Source organism: Zonotrichia albicollis, chromosome 4 (genome assembly GCF_047830755.1).
Source record: "Zonotrichia albicollis isolate bZonAlb1 chromosome 4, bZonAlb1.hap1, whole genome shotgun sequence".
NCBI lineage: Eukaryota > Metazoa > Chordata > Aves > Passeriformes > Passerellidae > Zonotrichia > Zonotrichia albicollis.
In genome coordinates this window covers 31,578,921-31,598,506 of record NC_133822.1, presented here as the reverse complement: position 1 = coordinate 31,598,506, position 19,586 = coordinate 31,578,921, and the positions used below count along the sequence as shown (strand labels likewise).

Here is a 19,586-nt window from a genome sequence, read left to right as displayed (position 1 = left end):
GATACTTTTCTTACTTCATTTGTGTATGGTGTGTTACCCTCTTTCGTTCTCCTCCTTTTTTCCCAGTACTTTATTGGTGTGCAAATGTGAACACAGTTCTGCAGAGGGCCATGCCGGCCCTGCAATGCGTAGGGGCTTGTGCTTTGGCCAAACCTGGACGGGAAGCCGGCTCTGGCCTCCCGATGCTGAGGAACAATCAGCGATGGGGCGCAGGCAGCTTTTGCTGTCCGGAGCGGAGCGAGCTCATCCCACCTGCTGCAGGGAGGTACCTACACACCCCAAAGGTGCTCTGCCCCGGGGCTCAGCACGCACAGCCACTCCAAAAAAATACTTGGGGCTTTTCCACACAAACTAGCCCCACACAAACTTTCCACAGAAGCCGTACGGGGTGTGAGGGAGGAGGCAGCCAGGTACAACCCAGCCCCCTGCGCTCCCTCTCACACCCCGGCCCCGGGTACCCAGTGCCTGCCGCGGGCTGCCCCAGCATCGAGGGAGACGGGCCCGGCATGGGCTTCGCTGGGGAGGGGCCAGCCGTCGGCACGGGCGAGGGAAGGACGGACGGACGGCGGCGGCAGGAGGCAGGGCCGAGGGAGGAGGTTTGAGCCTCGGCGGCTCCTGTCCGCTGCTGCCGCGGGCCCGCGTCAGTTCCTGCCGCCGGCCGGCGCTGCCATCGGGATCCGCCGACCGGGAGCGCCGCCGCCATGAGCCGCAGCTACAACGATGAGCTGCAGTACCTGGACAAGATCGACAAGAACTGCTGGCGGATCAAGAAGGGCTTCGTGCCGAACATGCGTGTGCGTGGGACGGGGCCTGGGTGCCCGGGGTGGGGGTCAGGGAAGGGGCGCGGAATCGGTCTCGGGGCGGCCCCGGCGGCTGACGGCTCTCCCCGCAGGTGGAGGGCGTTTTCTACGTGAACGACCCGCTGGAGAAGCTGATGTTCGAGGAGCTGCGCAATGCCTGCCGCGGCGGAGGTGGGTCCGGCGGGGAGCGGACCCCCTGAGCCCCTGGGTAACATAGAATCAGTCGGTTTGGAAAAGATCTCTAAGATCATCGAGTCCAGCCTGTGACCGAGCAGCACCATGCCAACTAGACCGTGGCACTGAGTGCTCCGTCCATCCTTTCCTTGAACGCTTCCAGGGACGGTGCTTCCGCTACCTTCTTAGGCAGCCCATTCCAACGTGTAATCACCCTTTCCGCGAAAACTTTCCTCCTAATGTCCAAGCTCAGTCTCTCCTGGCACAACTTAAAGCTGTCCTCTTGTCCTGTGTCCCGCACGTCGCTCTGCGAGCCGCAGAGTGAAGCAGGCAGGCCCGGCGCCGAGCGCGGAGAGGCGGCGGACGGGAGCGCGCTCTCCCGCCGTGCGCGCCGCTCGGGCCGCGGCCGCTGTGGCGGGCTGTGCCAGCGCTGCCGCTGCTCGCAGTGTCCCTGAGTGCCGCTGTGGCGGGCTGTGCCAGCGCTGCCGCTGCTCGGAGTGTCCCTGAGTGCCGCTGTAGCGGGCTGTGCCAGCGCTGCCGCTGCTCGCAGTGTCCCTGAATGCCGCTGTGGCGGGTTGTGCCAGCGCTGCCGCTGCTCACAGTGTCCCTGAATGCCGCGCTCAGAGTTTTACTGGGGGATGCTGCCTGGAGCTGCTCGCTGTGGGGCTGGAGTGCAGGGCTGGATCCCAGCCGCTAGCTGGGCTGGGGCAGCACGCTGCTGTTGTTAGCACAGACCCCGCACTATGGGTACAAACAGCAGAAGTTGGTCTTCAGTGAAATAAACACTGCATTTAATGAAACTGCAGATTGTGGACAATGCCTGGCTCTTTATACCATGTTAGAAGTCTTGCTGGTGGCTGACTTATTTTTTGCCAGTGTTTTAAACAGCCTCTTTAGAAAGTGTTTCATTGTGATTATTATGGTAAATTATCAGATTACTTTTTTTAAAAAATCTTTTTCAGGTGCAGGTGGCTTCCTGCCTGCTATGAAACAGATTGGGAATGTGGCTGCATTGCCTGGCATTGTTCACGTGAGTACCTGCTTTGAAAAATCTGCTCTTTTTCTGTTCCCATTTGCCTGAGATTATTGCATTCCAAATGGAAACTCTCTCATGAGAAGAGATAGGGATCAAAGTTCTTCTCAAGGCAGTTTGTATGTTAGGAACCTGAGTCTGACAAAGGAGTGCTTGCAAGGGCAGGCTGCAAAACTGAGTTATCAGAGAGAGAAGCAGCCACTTACTTCATTGCTTGTCTTTTGACATGGAGGTTTTCATGCTGTTTCAGTTTCTTGAGCCACCTTTTCCCACTGTTCATACTAATGGCTTGTTGGTTTTGAATTGCCTCTGCTCTGGAATACATGGAGAAGTGTGGAGAGAGCAGGAAGTGGTACCATTGTCTGTACTATTGTTACTGGCCTCATGTGAGTTGTGACCCTTCAGATGCACTCAACATTGACTTCCCTCATCCTGTGCCTTTTTGGAAGCAAAGCATCACATATAATGATGCAGGAGGAAAATGCTTACCTGTGACTCTTTTCAGGAAGTGCAAAGTACAATGTGGAAATTATCCTTTTCACATTCAATGTTGCATATAAGCAACAAATTACAGACTTTTTCAATTGTCTCTTTTGGCAGAAGTTTTGAATTTATGGATGCAGTAAAAGGCAGACCATCATGCTACTAAATGCCTTAGGAGTCAGGCCAAAATGGAGTAAGGTAGAATAATAACAACCTTCTAAAATGGGAATTTTGGCTGGTAGTTTGTAGAAGAAATGCTACAATCATCTACATATTCAGATCTTTACTTTTTCTCTCTAAATCTTTCCAAGGATTTCTTGGTGATGTCAAGGAGAGGCAGAAAAAGCAAAGAATTCCATTCAAAAGTACTGTTCACTTCAGTGTGTGGTAGCACTTTAATAGATACTGAAAAGTTCAAATTTCTGGTAACTTTCTGGGTGTCACAGGGTGTTTGCTTCAGAGATCTGCTCTCTGCTTTTTTTGACTGTTCTGTAAGTGCAGGAGATTAGACCCTTACCTGAGTTGATGTGTTCACTCCACCTGCATCTGAACATCCATTCTCTTTTTGGTATATTTGTTTGCAAATATGACAACCACTGCCACAAGGCATAGTATAACCAAGGCTACTCTGCAAGCATTGAGTTTCATAAAGCTTTAAAATTGCCTTTCAGAGATCAATAGGCCTTCCAGATGTCCATTCTGGCTATGGATTTGCTATTGGCAACATGGCTGCCTTTGATATGAGTGATCCTGAAGCAGTGGTTTCACCAGGTAAGGATGACTGGCTTAACCTGCTCTGAGAAATACCTGGGGTGGCATAAAAATACTTTTCAAAAGGCAGGACTTTACATTCAGAAACAAAGCAAAAAAAATGAGAATTACAGGAAGTTAAGGGGTGCTTAATTCTTGCACTTAGAGTGTTTATTCTTTATGGAGCAGGTCATTACACTGAGAACAGCTAAACAGTACAGGGACAATTGCCCTTGTGTTGCAGCTTGGACTTGTGATGTCCTTCAATTCTGAAGTCTTTGACCTTGTTTCACCAGATTGATAAAGAACTGACTAGTTTCTTTGAGTAGTTTGAAAACATCTTTTGAGGATATTTCTCCACTTAAAACATAACTTTACAGTATGTCTGTCTTTATAGTAAACACCCAGATCTTTGGTTACTGACAGTCTGAAGCTTGTGTGGTTGTCATGAAACATGATACTCGTGTTTTAGTTTTGCTTTAATCAGTTCAAGTGTTCCTAATTGACTGAGACCCAAAGTCTCTTAGTTTGGTATCTCCCCTCTAACATTCGTAATAGCAGAACCTTCATAATAAAGGTGGCATGATTATCTTTCACATTCGGTGTTGCCTTATAGAATTTACTATTATAAATAGTTAAGCAAAACATCAAGAACTGAAGTTTAGTATTCCTTATAAGTATTTATTACGTCTTATAACTATTTATTATTTATTCCAGTGAAGATTCAAAAAAGAACTTACTTTTGGGTATTGCTTTCAAGAGCATTTTACATCAGGGAGCCATTCTAAGCTCTGTCACTTTTCTTCTGACCTTAGGCAGCAGAACAGGAACATTCTCTCTTCTTTCTATGGGCAGTGTGTTTTATAATTGTGTCCACTTCTCTTTGTCAGCTTGCTGGAGTAACTTTGTAAATGGAAAGCTCTGTAGGCAATCATACAGCTATGTCTTGGAGTCTGAGGCTTCATATAAATCTGTTAAAATGAAACTTAGTACAGTTCTGCTTATTTTCTGCCAGTATTGTGTCACAGGAAAAGGAGTGAGATTGCAGCCTTCAGAATGTGCTCCCTGACATGGCTTTTTCTGCTCTTGCAGGTGGTGTCGGCTTTGACATCAACTGTGGCGTCCGCTTGCTGCGGACAAATTTGGACGAAAGCGATGTGCAGCCTGTGAAAGAACAGCTCGCCCAGGCTATGTTTGACCACATTCCTGTTGGTGTTGGCTCCAAAGGTGTCATCCCCATGAATGCCAAGTAAGAGAATAACTTTGTGCACACATCTCTAGAGGGGACATCTCTGTTGTTTGTTTTGACTCGAGATTCTTAGTGAGAGACTTAAGAAAGGAAAAGTAATTCTAGAATGCTCTCTGTTCTTTCTGCATGTGTGCCTTACCAGGACTGACATCATCATCAATGCACAGTCAGCTCTTTCCTCCCCCATTTAAACCCCTTAAAGGTTCTTGCTGGGTTCTCATTTCTTCTGAAAACTTCCATGAACATAAAGGCCTTTTTTGAAAGAGAGGATTATAGATAGAAAATAGGATATTTCCCACCCAGCGAAGAGGAAAAAGTGATGATGTACCAGAAGTTAATATATTTGTAGAGCTTTCATGAAGTATTAAAAAGCTGGACTTGTTGTTAGGAGTTGGAGGCTGACCATAACATAATAGAGTAATTTAGGTTGGATGGGATCTTTTGAGGTCATCTCACCCGACTCCTTCCAGGAAGGATCTAAATCTAAAGTTTGTTCTGTCAAAAAAAGGCCTCAAGTTGCTCAAGGCCATATCCAGTGGAGTTTTGAGGATATCCAAGGATAATCATCTTATGTGTAGGTGTTTGGTAATTGCAGGGATTTGGAAGAGGCGCTGGAGATGGGTGTGGACTGGTCTCTCCGAGAGGGCTATGCCTGGGCAGAGGACAAGGAGCACTGTGAGGAATATGGAAGAATGCTACAGGCCGACCCCAACAAAGTCTCTTCAAGGGCAAAGAAAAGGGGCCTGCCTCAGGTAATGTTATCTTTCAGTGGGGCTGTGCATGCTCCCAGCGTTCAAATATAAATGTTAGAAAGTAGTTCTCTAATTCTGTGTCTTTTCTTGAAACTCTGTCTGGCATTTCTGGGCAGGGGAAAGATGAGATGGAGGTCAGTTCTGAATAATGCTATATAAAGCTGCAACAGAGGAGAATAATACTGGGCTTACCCAAGGTCTCTGGGCCCATCAGGTTTTCATCTGTTAATGTCTGGTACTGGAAGTTATATTGGGTGGCATTTCCACATCCAGATGCATTGTTTTTAAGAGATAGATGAGTTAGTGTTCAACTTTAGTCCATGTTTGCTCAGCAAGTTAATAGCAGGGCAAGAAAAGATACAATAATAAATGGAACTAGCTCATAACTGAATCACAGTTTAAGAGTTGGATTTAATTTCTGTATATAGTGTGATTTAATTTCTATATATATTTCACACTACTCTGTGTGGAACAATTTGAGATGGCTATACTAATGACATTTGTAAAGCTTTCTTGTACATTCTTGGTCTAATTGATATTATTCTTTATTAATTGGGGTGGTGCAAAATTACAGCAATTTAACCTCAAAATAATGTTATGTCCCCAGTTTTCACATTTGCCTTGCAAATAAGCAATCATCTGTTACAGAGTTGAAAAAATTTGGGCTTGGAAATGGAATATCTTGTTTTAATCTACTGGAAAGTTTTAAGTACGTAATTAACAAGATGTTGTAATTTCTTTGTGGAGTTATAACTGAGTATAAGCCTGTCTGCTTTGTCTGTACAAACTGAAGTTTCAATACGCTATACTCTTCCCATCCAGGCCAAAGTAAGTTGGAAAAAAGTGGCAGCACAGTCTGTATGTAGATCCTGCTCCTCTTGTTTAATCACAGTCTTGTTCCAACACCACAGGTAGTTACAAATTTGAGCAAAAAGGAAAATGGTGATGCTACTGAGTTCTACTTCCTTGCAGTTTATATGGGCATATTTTTCCCCCAAAAAACCTTTTCTAAACCCAAAACCTTGCTGTAGCAATTTGCCCTATTGCCTGCTGCTGTAGCTCTCCCCTGTGCTCCCAAAGGCTCCCTGTCTGATCAGTGTTTTGTGCTTGGCAGCTGGGGACCCTGGGAGCTGGAAATCATTACGCTGAAATCCAGGTGGTGGATGAGATTTACAACGAATACGCTGCCAAGAAAATGGGCATTGACCACAAAGGGCAGGTGTGCGTGATGATCCACAGTGGAAGCAGAGGGCTGGGCCACCAGGTTGCCACAGGTATGATCCGACTGGTGTAGCTACCTGGAGTGAGGCAAACTCCTCAGTGTGGTCTTGTCACTGACAGCAAACTCCAGCACCAAAGAGCATTTCCTACAGTAAATTGCTGAGAGGATCCTGAATTGCCTGGTCTGGTGTTATCTGTTTGCAAACAGTTGATACGTTCTGCCACAGATTTGCTTTTGCATTTGAGAAATGGCCTTGGGCTTGACCGTTGACACATGAGCTCAGTTTTAGGATATAAATTACAGACACTCTGTTAATCTCAAAGATTGCAGCAAAAAAAGAAGTCACTTAGACTTACTGTGTTTATTTTCCAGATGCACTGGTGGCTATGGAAAAAGCTATGAAACGGGACAAAATCATAGTGAATGATCGGCAGCTGGCGTGTGCCAGGATTGCCTCTGCAGAGGGACAGGATTACCTGAAGGGAATGGCAGCTGCTGGCAACTATGCCTGGGTTAACCGCTCTTCCATGACTTTCCTAACACGACAGGTAGGAACAGAGTTGTCTCTGATGCAGATATTTTTTTCCTGCTTCATCCCTGACATAGAGAACAGAGAGTAGTTGCACTATTTAACTTTATTTCATTTGTGTGTTTCTTAAACTGTTTTTTTCCGGAGAGACTTGCACAAAGCTGTAGTCCTGACAATCTGTCTGAAACCTCTCAACATCACCAGGTTGTACTTGGCAGAAGCTGCTTAAGCAGTATTTTTGAAAACGCCTTGAGCTGGAAACAGAGGATATAAGAAAACTGAGGTTTTATTGCTCAAATTGGGGTTTTTTGTTGCTAAAGCCAGCTTTTCAGAGTTGCACAAATTTGCCTAATTGATTTCTGACTGAATTACAACAGGAAGCTGCCAGTGGGCAGAGAAACAATCTATGCAGTCCAATTCTGTCATTCTCAGCACTGTTGTATTCAGTTCCACTGTGGCTGAATTATGATGATCTTGTATCTCGCATCCTGATTTGTTCTCTTTTTAGGCTTTTGCCAAAGTGTTCAACACAACCCCAGATGACCTTGACATGCACGTTATCTATGATGTGTCTCACAACATTGCCAAGGTGGAACAGCATGTGGTGGATGGAAAGGAGCGGACTCTGCTGGTGCACAGAAAGGGATCAACCAGGGCCTTCCCCCCTCACCATCCTCTTATTGCTGTTGATTATCAAGTAAGTTTACCTTTGGGAGAAGGAAATAGAGAATTCTGAATTAATCAGACAATTTTAGGGTTCCTAACAGATACCTAAATGCTGTGAGTTAACTTTTTAAGGTAACAGCACTGGAATGCTGGTGGGATGGCAGTATTCAGCTTCTGTGTGTGTTAGATCTTTGGGGCACTGAGCTTCTCTTTCTGCTCCAGACACAAAATGGTTGGAAGAACATGAAAGGAAAGAAGTCCTTTCTGGACTTCAGGATTCAGTGGTTTGCCTTGTCTGTCTGTTGGACACAAGGCTTTTGATCTACTGGTCTGCATCTTTCAGAGCAGTTAGTTTTCTAGAATGCTTTGATTCCAGGCACTTGAGACAACCAGGGATGCTCTCAAGGAATGTTAATCTGACTTCCTTTTCTGGAGACACAGTTCATCTCAGATTTTTATTAAGAATGAGATTTTTCAGCTTTTTCTTACGAATGAATGCTTTGCATCCACAGCTGACTGGACAGCCTGTTTTGATCGGTGGCACAATGGGCACCTGCAGCTATGTCCTCACTGGCACAGAGCAAGGCATGACTGAGACCTTTGGAACTACTTGCCATGGAGCTGTAAGTCAAGAAGTTATTTCAGGGAGGCATTGGGATGAGACTTCACCCAGAGAACAAGTTGTTGAAGGGTCAGCCAATGTGTGATTCCTCTGGTGGTCATACAAGCAGACATTAGCCTTGCCAGTAGTCCTTGCCCAGGAGAACTGCAAGGTAGAAGTCTTGGTCCCTTACTGAGTAGTTGTGACTCCTTCTGCAGAAAACCCAGGGGATACTGCTCTTTATAAGGCAGATGTTAGGATGAAGATGTGGAGAATAAGCTTATTTTACGAAATTCTGATACCTCTGAGCTAACTAGGGGGTTAACTGGGCTGAGGCTGTCTATATGTAAAACTCCTCAGTAGTTAGAAGGTGTTTTCTCCCCTGTTATTCATAGTGTGAGACAATGACTGAGGAAGAGAAGCATCTTCCAGTAGATTCCAAGTCCTGAATACTGTTTGGTTTGGGTAAAATGACAGTTGCAGACAAGTGTGTTATACAAATGAAACTTTCCTACTCATCATACCAGAGGTGTGATTTTGCAGGAGCCTGTGACCTGAAGGGCAAATTAATTTCCTGTCTTCAGATTTACTGTGGTCTGTGCTCTCAGTCATTCTGTGTTTGCTTATAATGCAATAATCGGTTTTTTTATAAGAAAGAGTTTTGTTTTTCCAAACTGCTACAAAAAGTAGAACTAACACAACTGTTGGCCTAGGGTCGTGCACTGTCTCGAGCCAAATCTCGACGTAACTTGGACTTCCAGGACGTACTGGACAAGCTGGCTGACATGGGCATTGCCATCCGTGTTGCTTCTCCCAAACTGGTCATGGAAGAAGTGAGTTTAGTACTTCATTATCTTAGAAGGAAAAGGGGGGGTCTTGCTCCCTGGCTGAATGACCCTCCCTGACCTGATTTTTTGCAGTACTAAGCAATTGCCAGTACTGTAAATATGCAGCTTGTGTGATTTCTGATAGAGCTGTCAATTTTTTTGGAAAATGATGTGAAATGTTCTCTGTCCTAAAAGCATGCTGAAAGGCGAGATGCCTGATTGACAGGTTTTGGGGGTATGCTTTTTTCCTCTTCTGCCTGGTGATAGGGATAATTGCTGTCTTTGTGTGAGCATCTACAAAACTAGTTATGTTTTATGGATTTTCTTCTTGAATGGTGTTCTCCCTGCCTCAAATTTACCTTACTCGGCAGCTTTCATGTAGATTAGTAGCATCGTGAAAGATCCTGTTTTAAGATGAGTTCCTATATTTGCTCAAGAAGAGAACTCTGAATGGTCAGAGAACTTTGAGTATTATGACTTCCAGCTCCTCTGCATTAATATGAGCATGCCTTTTCTGTTCACAACCTCACTCATAAAAGTGTTAATCATTTGGCACTATGCTTTTCTGGGTGTTGGTGTTATATGAACATGTTGATCACATTAAAGTCTGTATTCAAGAGCAGCTTCCTTGTCAGATTAGGGGCCAGAGGGGGAAACTCTAGAGTTAAACCTTGACACCTTGACTGCTGTCACTGAGGAGCAGTGAAGATAAAACTTAAAGGCAACCTGTAAAGAACAAGTTGGAGTCACTTCCTACTAGATAATGAGGCTTGCAATTCTAACATGCTGGGGCACTCATTATCTGAAAAACTGGATTAAAATAGCTAATATTTTGTCTGAAATATGATGAGAGCTTATTTGGAAAGCTAAGTGTCTTACACATTTCTTAGATACATCAGGTGGACAGATTCTCTATATGTTCACCTACTTCTACACTCTTCATTGACATGGTTATTTTTGTGAAGAGTGGATTTCAAAAGCCCACGCCTGATTTCCTGTGACTATCAGTTGTTTATAGTTTTGTCTTTTCTTTTTTTTCCCCCCCTCCAGGCACCAGAGTCTTACAAGAACGTGACTGATGTGGTTAACACCTGCCATGAAGCTGGCATCAGCAAGAAAGCCATTAAACTGAGACCTATTGCTGTTATAAAAGGCTAGGAGCCAACAAGGCACCCATGTCTCCAGGCCTTACACAAAACTGACTAGAGTTATCATCTTCCCACACCTCTTGGGCTCTGTAGGATGCTCAAATATCACATTCCTGTTCTGGAAACAACAGCTGAGGATACACCTATTTTTACCACTCCTAGCCATAATTAATGCCCCTCCTCCTTGTTATATGGCATTGTTTTCCTGTGAGGACGGGGCAAAGAAATACGTAAGTCTTGGTTTTTATATGCAGTCCTTCCTCCATTTCCCTGCTCAGGCAGGACTTCAGACTTGCCTGAGTTGTCACTAAGTGCTGTGCTGCAAAACCACCTCCATCATTGAAGGTGGTGTATGAACCAGAGCTGCTGTCACCCCACCTGAGTGCCTGGAGCTCTTTCTACATGTGGAAGTACTCTGATAGACAAGGTGTTGCACTACATAGTCTGTACTGCTGCATGTTTTCTGGTAATTGGGTAAGAAATCTGCAGTCTAGATTTCTAGGACTAGTCTCCTGCTCAGGTTGAGAGGGGCTAGCTAAGTTGGAGACACTGTCTTACCCCAGCCTCTCCCATTTAACACAGCACCTGGTGAATTTGGCTCAGGACAAGTAGGCATTCCCACAGGTTTTTGGAAAATCTGAGTAGAACTGAGTATGTTGCCTTGAGAGGTTTTGTTTGCCTAGTAAAAGTTGTGACTTAACTTAGGGATGTGCTAATCCAACATTTTAAGAAGCTCTGAGCATGTGAAAGTTGGGTTGGGTAATGCTGCTCACTGTGTCCCACAGCTCTGATTCAATGGAGCCCAGTTTCGGGGTCAGGCCCAATGCAGTGGGACTTAGAGTGTTTCTTTTACATTCATTAACCAAGGCTGGAGGGGAAGTTGACCATCCCCACTGGATCATTTTGGGGATTACAATAAAATGGGAAGATGGATGTGGCAGTGTGTCTGTGTCACATTTATTCTGTGTACTTGAAAGCAGCCAACAGACATTTTAGCCACATATGAGCTTGAAACGTGCTGCCTTTTGTGACTTCAGGTGATGGATCTTGCAGAGAATGTGCAGATGGCAGGATTTCTGCAGGATACAAGGAAGGGCAGTGCAGTGCTGTTTTCCCAGCTCGGTTTTGACAGGAGTGTGTTGGCTGTTACCTGTCCTGCCGAGTCCACCACCGGCCAGGGGTGGCGGCTGCCTGCAAGGCTGGATGCCGGCACAAGAGGGCGGCTGCAGGGAAACAACAGCCCAAAGCCACAGGGGAGCCTGCCAAGGACTCTGTAAGGGGAGCAGATGGTGATTGATGGACTGCAGTGCCTTTTGATGAAACATCCCTTTAAGTGCAGGATCTTAGAAGGCATAATGGCATTTCACTGTTGTAATCCCTTTGTTCTTACGGGGTTTTTTAGGTTCAAATACTGTGTTTGTGCAGGTTCAGAAGCAGCACATGTACTTATAGACACTGCTATGAGTTCTTACGGGTTTGAACTTACAGTTTCTTGTTTCCCCCTCCTTTCTTCAGTGGAACACTTCCAGATTGACGTTTCAGAGGTCTGAGACATACTTGCTGAGTTTAAAACAAAAATCATTTCACCTAGAAATGTGAATTAGCCTCCAGTGACTGAAAGAAAAATTGGTCTCAAATTTTCTACAAAAGTCTATGTTCCTTGCACAAGTTTCTGTCTATAAATACTTCAGCTTCTTTGATGTGGAATGTAAGGGGAAAAAATTCACATATAAAAAAATTCACATTTAAAAATAAGCATTTCACAAATACAGTTCTCCTTCCAACTTCTACTTACTGTTACCATTAAGGGACAAATTTAAGTTTTTTACAAGCAGAAATCATAAGTACCATGGAGGTGCTGTCATATGCATGGGATGCATGCCTTATGACCTCTGATCATCAGTGTTTATGCATTAGCAGTCAAGATTGCAAGAAGAGCTGTCAGTTTTGGTTTCCTGTTACAAAGCTGGTGTTAGTTTTGGTTATATATTTTGCTGTATGAAGTCAAGTGCTGGTTTCCTTACCACCTAAAAATGAAAGGAAAAATGTAAGATGTCTCCCAGTTCTTTGTTTGAACCAGGATTTTTTTTCCAGTTCAAGTCTGTCTTTTTTTCTGCAAATAGGGTTGTCCACCAACTTTTTTTTATTCTGCATTTTAAAAAATAAATTATAAGAGGTGTTAGGTAGAGAAGACATGCAGTATTAAATTTCATGTGCTGAAATACAGATGGATCTGCAGGAGCATTTTGGCAACACCAAAGAACCAGTGTGATTATTGAACTATCTCTGCTTCCATGGGGGATTACTAAGAACTCTAAGAAATTCCTGTTGATAATGCACTTTCCTCCCCAAGAGACTGAAAAAGCCTTGGTGAATGAGTGCTAGGCCCTTTTTTCCCTGGGATACCACACTTAGGAGATCTGGTCTACATCTACCCTTGGCACTGCTGCACACTTCTGCTGCACAGGCACTCACTCAGCTGTTCCCTGCCTAAGTTCAGCTGATTCACTCATCTGTGGTCTGCAGCAGAAGGTTTGTTGGCTTGCACAGAGTGTCTGCACTGTCTGCACTTCAGTTGCCTTTGGGTGACTCTCAGCCCTGGGATTGCACCCCAAGCTGAGGGTGCTGTTTGTGGGGTGCAGTGCCAGCTGGAAGGGGCAGCACTCACCGCTGGGGTGCAGCTGATGGCCTCCCTTGACTTGGTCACACTTTGTGTTCCCTAGGTGCCTAACTTCCTTAATTCAGCCTCTCCCAAGGGAAACCTGAGCGCAGCCAGGTAAGCTGCTGGGGTGTATTTGCACCATACTGCACACCTCACGGGTTGGGAGCCTGGTGTCTGATGTTTATCGCCTGGTGTCACATTTGTCACCATCCTAAGTGGGATTGTGGGATTCCTCTTCCCTCTGCAGTGCCTTTGCCTGCTGGAAATGCAGCTCTGCACACACCACTTCCCCCTACGCTGGTGGTCCCAGGCTGGTGCTCTGGCCCAGGAGGAGCAAGTGATCTCTGACACATCTCTGGCACAGACACCCCACTCTCCTCCACTCTCCTTTGTTCTTCTCAAACATAAACACACTTAACTGGCCTCTTCTCCCCCCACTGCCCCAGAGCAATCAGACAGAGCCATGTCCCTCCTGCAGTGTGTGCCAGCACGCTCCCTGCTTGCAGGAAAGCTTCAGTGCAGCAGCCGGCCCTGCTGTACCTGGCATTCGCTTTGCTCTCTGGAGCCCTATCCTAGCCCAAATGGTTTTGATCACCACAAATTTGTTTTAGATTTGTTTTTCTGACTGGAAAGGTGGCAGTGGGAGGTGTACAGTGGAAGACCAGGAGCTCTGCAGTCCCCAGACAGGGAGATACTGGGTACAGGTGCTTTGTCCTCTGCACCATGGGAGGAAGAAGAGGGTAACTTCCTGGCACTCACAAACACCAATAATTATGTGGTTTCTGGTGGGGTTTTTGTTTGCAGTATGTAGCAGGAGGGTGGGGGTCATGCTGAGCAATGCGTGAGGTGGGAGAGCAGAGGGCACAGAAATCCCTCTGTCCCCCATGGCAGATGTGCAGCTTGGTCTCCTCAGGCAGCCAACCATCCCCTGAGGAGCTGCTGCTGGCTGTCATAGTGCTCAGCACATCCCCATCTTGGTGCACCCTTGTTCCCAAACCCCATAAGACTGCTTTGGGTCATGTTGTATATATAAATTCAGAAACCAAAATAATCACTAGTCTTAATTGCAGAGATTATGACCAGGAAAGGGAAGTTGAATCATCTGCCAGCACTTAATTTAACATTTACTAGGTTAGCAAAAGGCACGCAGGGGCTAGGCTGCCCTCACATGCTGAGGTGTTTGAGTCAGCCTTGTATATTGGAGCCTATTCCAAGAAACCACCTGGTTACCCAGCTCTCAGCTCTTAAGAATTGTAACCTGTTTGTGCTTTTAATCTTAAAACCAAACAAACCAAAAACCTGCTTGTTTTATTTTTAACTAACGCTTGTTATTGTGGTGCTTTAAATTTGTGTCATTCACAGACAAGTTAACAACCTTTAAAACCATAGGTAGGCTGATGAGTTCCTCTACTGTTTCCCTGCCAAATGTTTAACCAATTCTTGGATGAGGACTGAAAAGGTATCATTGTAAATTATTCTTTCCCTCAAAGGTATTTATACTGTAACTGTTGCTAAAGGGATTTTCTCCGCCTTTCATTGGAGTGTTTTTGTCAGGCAGATACACAGAGCCATGACAAGCCCTTTCTCTCCATTTTGAGTATTTTGAGTATCTGTATATTTTGAATCTACCCAGAAAGGTCTTTGCCCATCTTCTGACACAAGCTGTGCATGTCTGCAGGGCTGGAGCCCTTTCATGGTGGAAGAACTGAGCCCTGCAGAGGAGGAGAAAACTCCATCCGGGAGCCTTTGCCCAGCCCGAGACGTGGGGCTGTGCTGGCCGGAGGGTGCCTGTGGGTGCGGGCAGTGCTGGATGCCCTCCTACACCAGCAGCCCCAGTGGGCCCTCCATGGCACAGCATCTCTCCCCAGGGAAGGGAGCTCAGGGGGACTGCAGTGCCCCTGGGCAGCTGCCAGCGAGCAGGGAGGGAGAGCCCTGCCTGCAGGCACGGTGTGCCAGCAGCTAAGCTCCTGTCCTATCCTCACTCCAGGGCTGTGGGGTGAGCTGGCCTTCACAAGTCTCATCAGGAAGTCCAGGAGATGTGCAGCCTGCTGGCTGCTCTTCTGCCAGACCCCATGAGCTCTTCTATTAATGGCCAGTGGATGAGGCAGAAGTTTTATCTTGATAGAGAAACACAAAGCCCTGCTTGAGCCAATATTCCTTTCCTTGTCTCTCAGGCAGAAATTCCAACAATTTGATGATTATCAATAGCAGCCAAAAGCGCCATTGCTGTCTCCTTTCCCCCTGCTTCTCTGGCAGAAAGTGAATCCTCCATCACAGACTGGTCCTGGAAAGAAAAGTTCAGCTTAAGGCTCAGACATTCAAGTCCATCATGGATTTTCCAGCCTGTACCAAGTCACTCCATCTTCCCAAGTCTTGGTGCTCTATTTGCAAATGGGAATAAAAATTACTTCCTTCAATCTCATTTTTTATTTGTCTTTCCTATTTAAATACGAGTCTATGATTCAGGGACCAGATCCTTTTGCACCTATGAGTGCTGCTGATCACAGTGGTACCTCTCTGTGAAGCATGGCCTCAGCTGTCCCATGCTCAGTGTGTGCTGGCTTCTCCTGAGGCTTCAGTGCAGCTGGAGGGATGGGTTCATTCCTCTCACAATCCAAACTGCAAGTAGGAGAGAGTGTAAGCTGTTCTGAATTTCAAGTAGTCACAGCAAAATTTAGAATAACTTTTTCCTCGTCTTCTGGCTAGAACACAGAGCCACTGAGCCAGACTCTCTCTTGGAGTTCAGTGTTAGTGAGTGCCTAAATTCCTCTGTGCTCATGTGAAATGCTCAATGTGCCATCTTTGTGTGCTAAGGGGCAGAAGCTGAGAGGGTGTCGGGTTGCTCTCTCAGGGTGGACCAGAGAAAGGGGCGGTGTTAGGTGGATGCTTTCAGTCAGGAAACATTCAGCAATGGATGTCAGCACATGGAGGTTCATTTTCCTTTACATCACACTTCACAGTCCTACCTGAAAAACCTTGAACTCTAAAGATCAAATTAAAATGCTGCATGTCAGGGAAGAAAACAATTAAAAGGCCTCCACCTTTGGTTTCAAACACATCCTTATGGATCAACCAGAAATTGTTCTGCTCTTCAGCTAGCCATGTTTACCATGGGAGCTAGCCCTTAGTGTCGTGCCATAAGATGTGATGGGCCCTGAGTCAGTGCCAGAGTCCATTTCCCCAGCCTGCAGGGCCTCTCGTGCCAGTGTCACCTCAGCTCTGCCTTTGCCACCTGCACCTACCACCCTCCCCAGGCTCCACGGCACCACCAGGGATGAAAGGCTGGGTTCACTGTGGTTTGTGTTCAACCCACCTTTCACAGTGCCTGGTGGACCCATCTCCCCCCCTCCCATCTTTGGTGACTCAGCCAAAGAATTTTAATCTCCATGGTCTGTCTGTAGGTGTAAAATGTAATTCAGTGGAGTTGGGCTTTTTTATCCCGAAGCCACAAAACTGTTGTCAGAAGAAATTGATTCACGCAAGTGAGGGGAACAAAGTGCTGCTGGGGAGGATTTGACTCAAGACAGCACTTCAAATGGAAATTTCCCTGTTTGAAGTGGAAACATCCTTCATCCCTACCCCTTTCATTTCTGTTATGCTGTGGGAGCGGGGGCTCAGGGGGTCTGTTCAGGGGAGGGGTGGCTCCTGCTCTGGCTCTTGTCCACAGGAGGTTCCTGTCTGCTGGCTGTGGGTGTCCTCACTGCTCATGGGAGCCCTGGGGAAATGTTTTTTTGGGGTGAAGGGGCTCCTGCAGCCCAGCTTGGAAGCACCTCAGCCACTGCCCTGCTGCCCCAGGGCTGCAGGCTGGGAGCTCTCCATGCCTGACCAGCTCTGGGCATGCAGGTCTGTCCATGTAAACACTGAGCCTATCCCAGGCACCTCAGATCAAATCACAGGCTCTTCCCCTTCCTTCAAAGACATCTGAAGCCTAAAGGAAATAGATCAAACATGTAAATTTGAACTGAGATTAATTATACATTTGCAACTGGAGGGGGAAGGAAAAAAAGTCATTAAGGTTTGACTGCATTAACTATGCCTGTGGGGATGTTTCTTTGTCTCTGCATGTGATGATACTCCATGAGATACCAGGTCTGGTTCCACCAGATCTCTGGAAAAGCCTTAGAGGCCTCAGGAGACCCTGCAAATGTGTTTCAGCAGGCGGCAGACGAGGAGAAGGAAGCACAGCCTTCTCAGAGCACTGGAGGAGCCTTTGTTGAGTGGCTGGAGGCTACTTCTCAGCTCCCCGATTTCAAACAAGTCTAATTATCAGTTGGATAGGGTTCAGGACACTGAGGGAGCTGCCAGATCTTTCATGAGGAGGTAAGTTTGTCCCACTGAATTTAGGATTAAAAAAAAAAATCAGGAAAGAGGGATATAATTTAATTTAACCATGGAAGTGTTGTCTTACATCCATAATGAACCAGGTGGAATATACTCCTAGTTCTATCTGGCAGCCTGGTTTATACACACTTTTCCTTTGGAACATTTGTGTTGTAATATTTTTATCTAAAACCTGGCTGAAATGAAGAGGCACTGGAAATTTCACTATAAAACCTGTTTTCCAAAGAGCTCCATCCCAATGAGTCTCATTAAAAATTAACACGTGATCTTCCAGAAATCTCAACAGCTCTTCAAACCTTTTGAACTTTTTTTACTGTGCCCTACAAACTGCCTTTTCTTAAACCTTTCCAAGTAAACTTTAAATAAGTCTAATGAATTTCCCATTCACATGTTTCATGGTGTGGAAGCCTTAAGCCTTCAGATCTGCTAAATCACTTTCCTAATTGTTGCAGTGAAGTTGCTGTCAATATTTGAGCATACACTTGTGAACTTCGTTCTCAGCATTAAAAGTTAGGGCTAGCTGAAAGAAGGGAATGCTTGCAGAAAACAAAAATAAACTCAAAAATTTCCTCTGTTTTGTGGGCATGACTCAATACAATTTTTTTTTTTTTTTTACATTGTTTCTCATTATATTCTTCCAAACTGAAAACAGCCTCATTTACAGATTGGCAGAATAATATTTTTCTTATCTGTAAAACTTCAGGTATAAAGTAAAACACACATCCTGATGATTGCTGGGCAGGGGTTGCTGCTGCTATTGTCACACCTGAGTCCCAGGTTGTACCAGCTGACACCTGCCCACGCTCCAGCCCTGCTCTCCAGCCCCTGGTGCCTGCTCTCCCAGGTGCTCTGTGGTGTTTGCCCCACTCGGATCTGTGCCTACACCTGCATGCCAGGCTTCAGTGCTGCACTCTTCATCTCTTGCAATCAAGGACCATGTGGGAACTCACCAGTGGCTTTCTCAGGGGTGCTCTTCTTACCCCCTGCTTCAGCCATTGAAAGTCTGGCCAGAGACCCCACTAGACTTTGTTCTTAGGAAAAAAATAATCCTGAGACTGTAAAAGTGCTCCTTAAGGCAGTGACAGTGAAATTCCAGTAAAGTTTGCAGAAACTAACCAATGCTCAAAGAGTTTTGTCAGAAGTAAATTTAAAAATGTTTAAATGCAACATGTTTTTCAATCACAGAGCCAGCTAATTTCATTCACCTCTGAAGGCACTGACCACTTGTAGCACAGAGCAATTCAGCTGTTTCATGGTGGTGGCATTGCTGCTGTTCTGTCTTTTCAAAGCAAGCTCCCCCAACACATGCAGCTCCAGCTCAGCACCCTCATGAAACTTGCTTTTAGTAAAAATTGAACCAGCTGGTAACTGAATGAGCTTCTCAGGATAATATAAACACCGCTTAATAACCTTATGCTTTATGGGCTTGTTAATGTAAATGGAAATTTTAAAGCTTTCATGGTGCTGCAAAATGCAAAGCTATGGAGCACACTGCATAAACAAATTCCTTGCATTTGTACTGCTTGTCATGCTGACAGCTTTGATCTGTCCTAACAGGGCCCTCAGGATCTGCACCACTGCCTGCAATGGAGCACTGCCCCTGTGAACCAGGGCTGCAGCAGCATCGCCCAGGTGTGTTGGGGGCAAACTGCCGGGGCTGGGGGCTGAGGGAGGAAACAGGGGAACAGGGCAGGGCTTTTCATGGCTTTTTGCCTGGCTCCAGCAGTGGTCTGCATTGGTCAGCAGTGGAACGCTCATGGCAAGGAGGATGCCAGCGGCATTGTTGTCATGACAGCCTGGTAGAGAGATTTATTTGTCCCTGCCACCCTCACTGCAACTGTAATATAAGGGAATGGGATGGGATGGGATGGGATAGGGTAGAATAGAATAGAATAGAATAGAATAGAATAGAATAGAATAGAATAGAATAGAATAGAATAGAATAGAATAGAATAGAATAGAATAGAATAGAATAGCTGCCAGCTCTGCAATACCAGAGCTGGGTAACTTGCAAGGGCAGGTTTATCTACAAGCACAGGAGCCCTGGGTGCTTCCACTCACGCAGGGAACAAGAAACCCATGCAAACAGCTCCTGGTAAAGCATTACAGGGGCAGTCTGGCAATGTTTTCCAGTGGGGCAGGATCTACTGGTGTTCCCAGCACAGAGGCAAGAGGTGGCCCACGCTTTTGTTGAAACAGAGGCAAAGCCCAAGGCTCAAGTAATCTGAGTTTGCCACTTGGCTCCTGATAGTAGGTGGGCTGAGCACTGTAATCTTCCCTCACTCCCCAGATAGAGCACAGTCTGCTCACATCTGCTCAGCACTTTGATAAACAATACACTAGGAGGTA

General features: G+C 45.8%; 1 protein-coding gene across 1 annotated transcript; it reads left to right on the top strand.

The window, feature by feature from the left end:
* The first annotated feature begins 596 nt into the window (after nucleotides 1–596).
* Nucleotides 597–11,171, top strand: RTCB (RNA 2',3'-cyclic phosphate and 5'-OH ligase). Its single transcript, XM_074539305.1, has 12 exons — nucleotides 597–794; nucleotides 893–971; nucleotides 1,937–2,004; nucleotides 3,162–3,261; nucleotides 4,333–4,489; nucleotides 5,085–5,241; nucleotides 6,356–6,515; nucleotides 6,836–7,011; nucleotides 7,501–7,689; nucleotides 8,171–8,281; nucleotides 8,973–9,092; nucleotides 10,137–11,171. The coding sequence occupies exons 1-12, from the start codon at nucleotides 702–704 to the stop codon at nucleotides 10,242–10,244; spliced, it is 1,518 nt and encodes a 505-aa protein (XP_074395406.1). The 5' UTR covers nucleotides 597–701; the 3' UTR covers nucleotides 10,245–11,171.
* Nucleotides 11,172–19,586: the final 8,415 nt, after the last annotated feature.

What these genes read in the sequence shown, in the direction of transcription:
- RTCB (XM_074539305.1), top strand. Translation starts at nt 702, where the DNA reads ATGAGCCGCAGCTACAACGATGAGCTGCAGTACCTGGACAAGATCGAC. An exon ending in TGACTTTCCTAACACGACAG is followed by an intron (nt 7,012 to 7,500) that starts GTAGGAACAGAG and finishes TTCTCTTTTTAG; the next exon opens with GCTTTTGCCAAAGTGTTCAA. An exon ending in CCAAACTGGTCATGGAAGAA is followed by an intron (nt 9,093 to 10,136) that starts GTGAGTTTAGTA and finishes CCCCCCCTCCAG; the next exon opens with GCACCAGAGTCTTACAAGAA.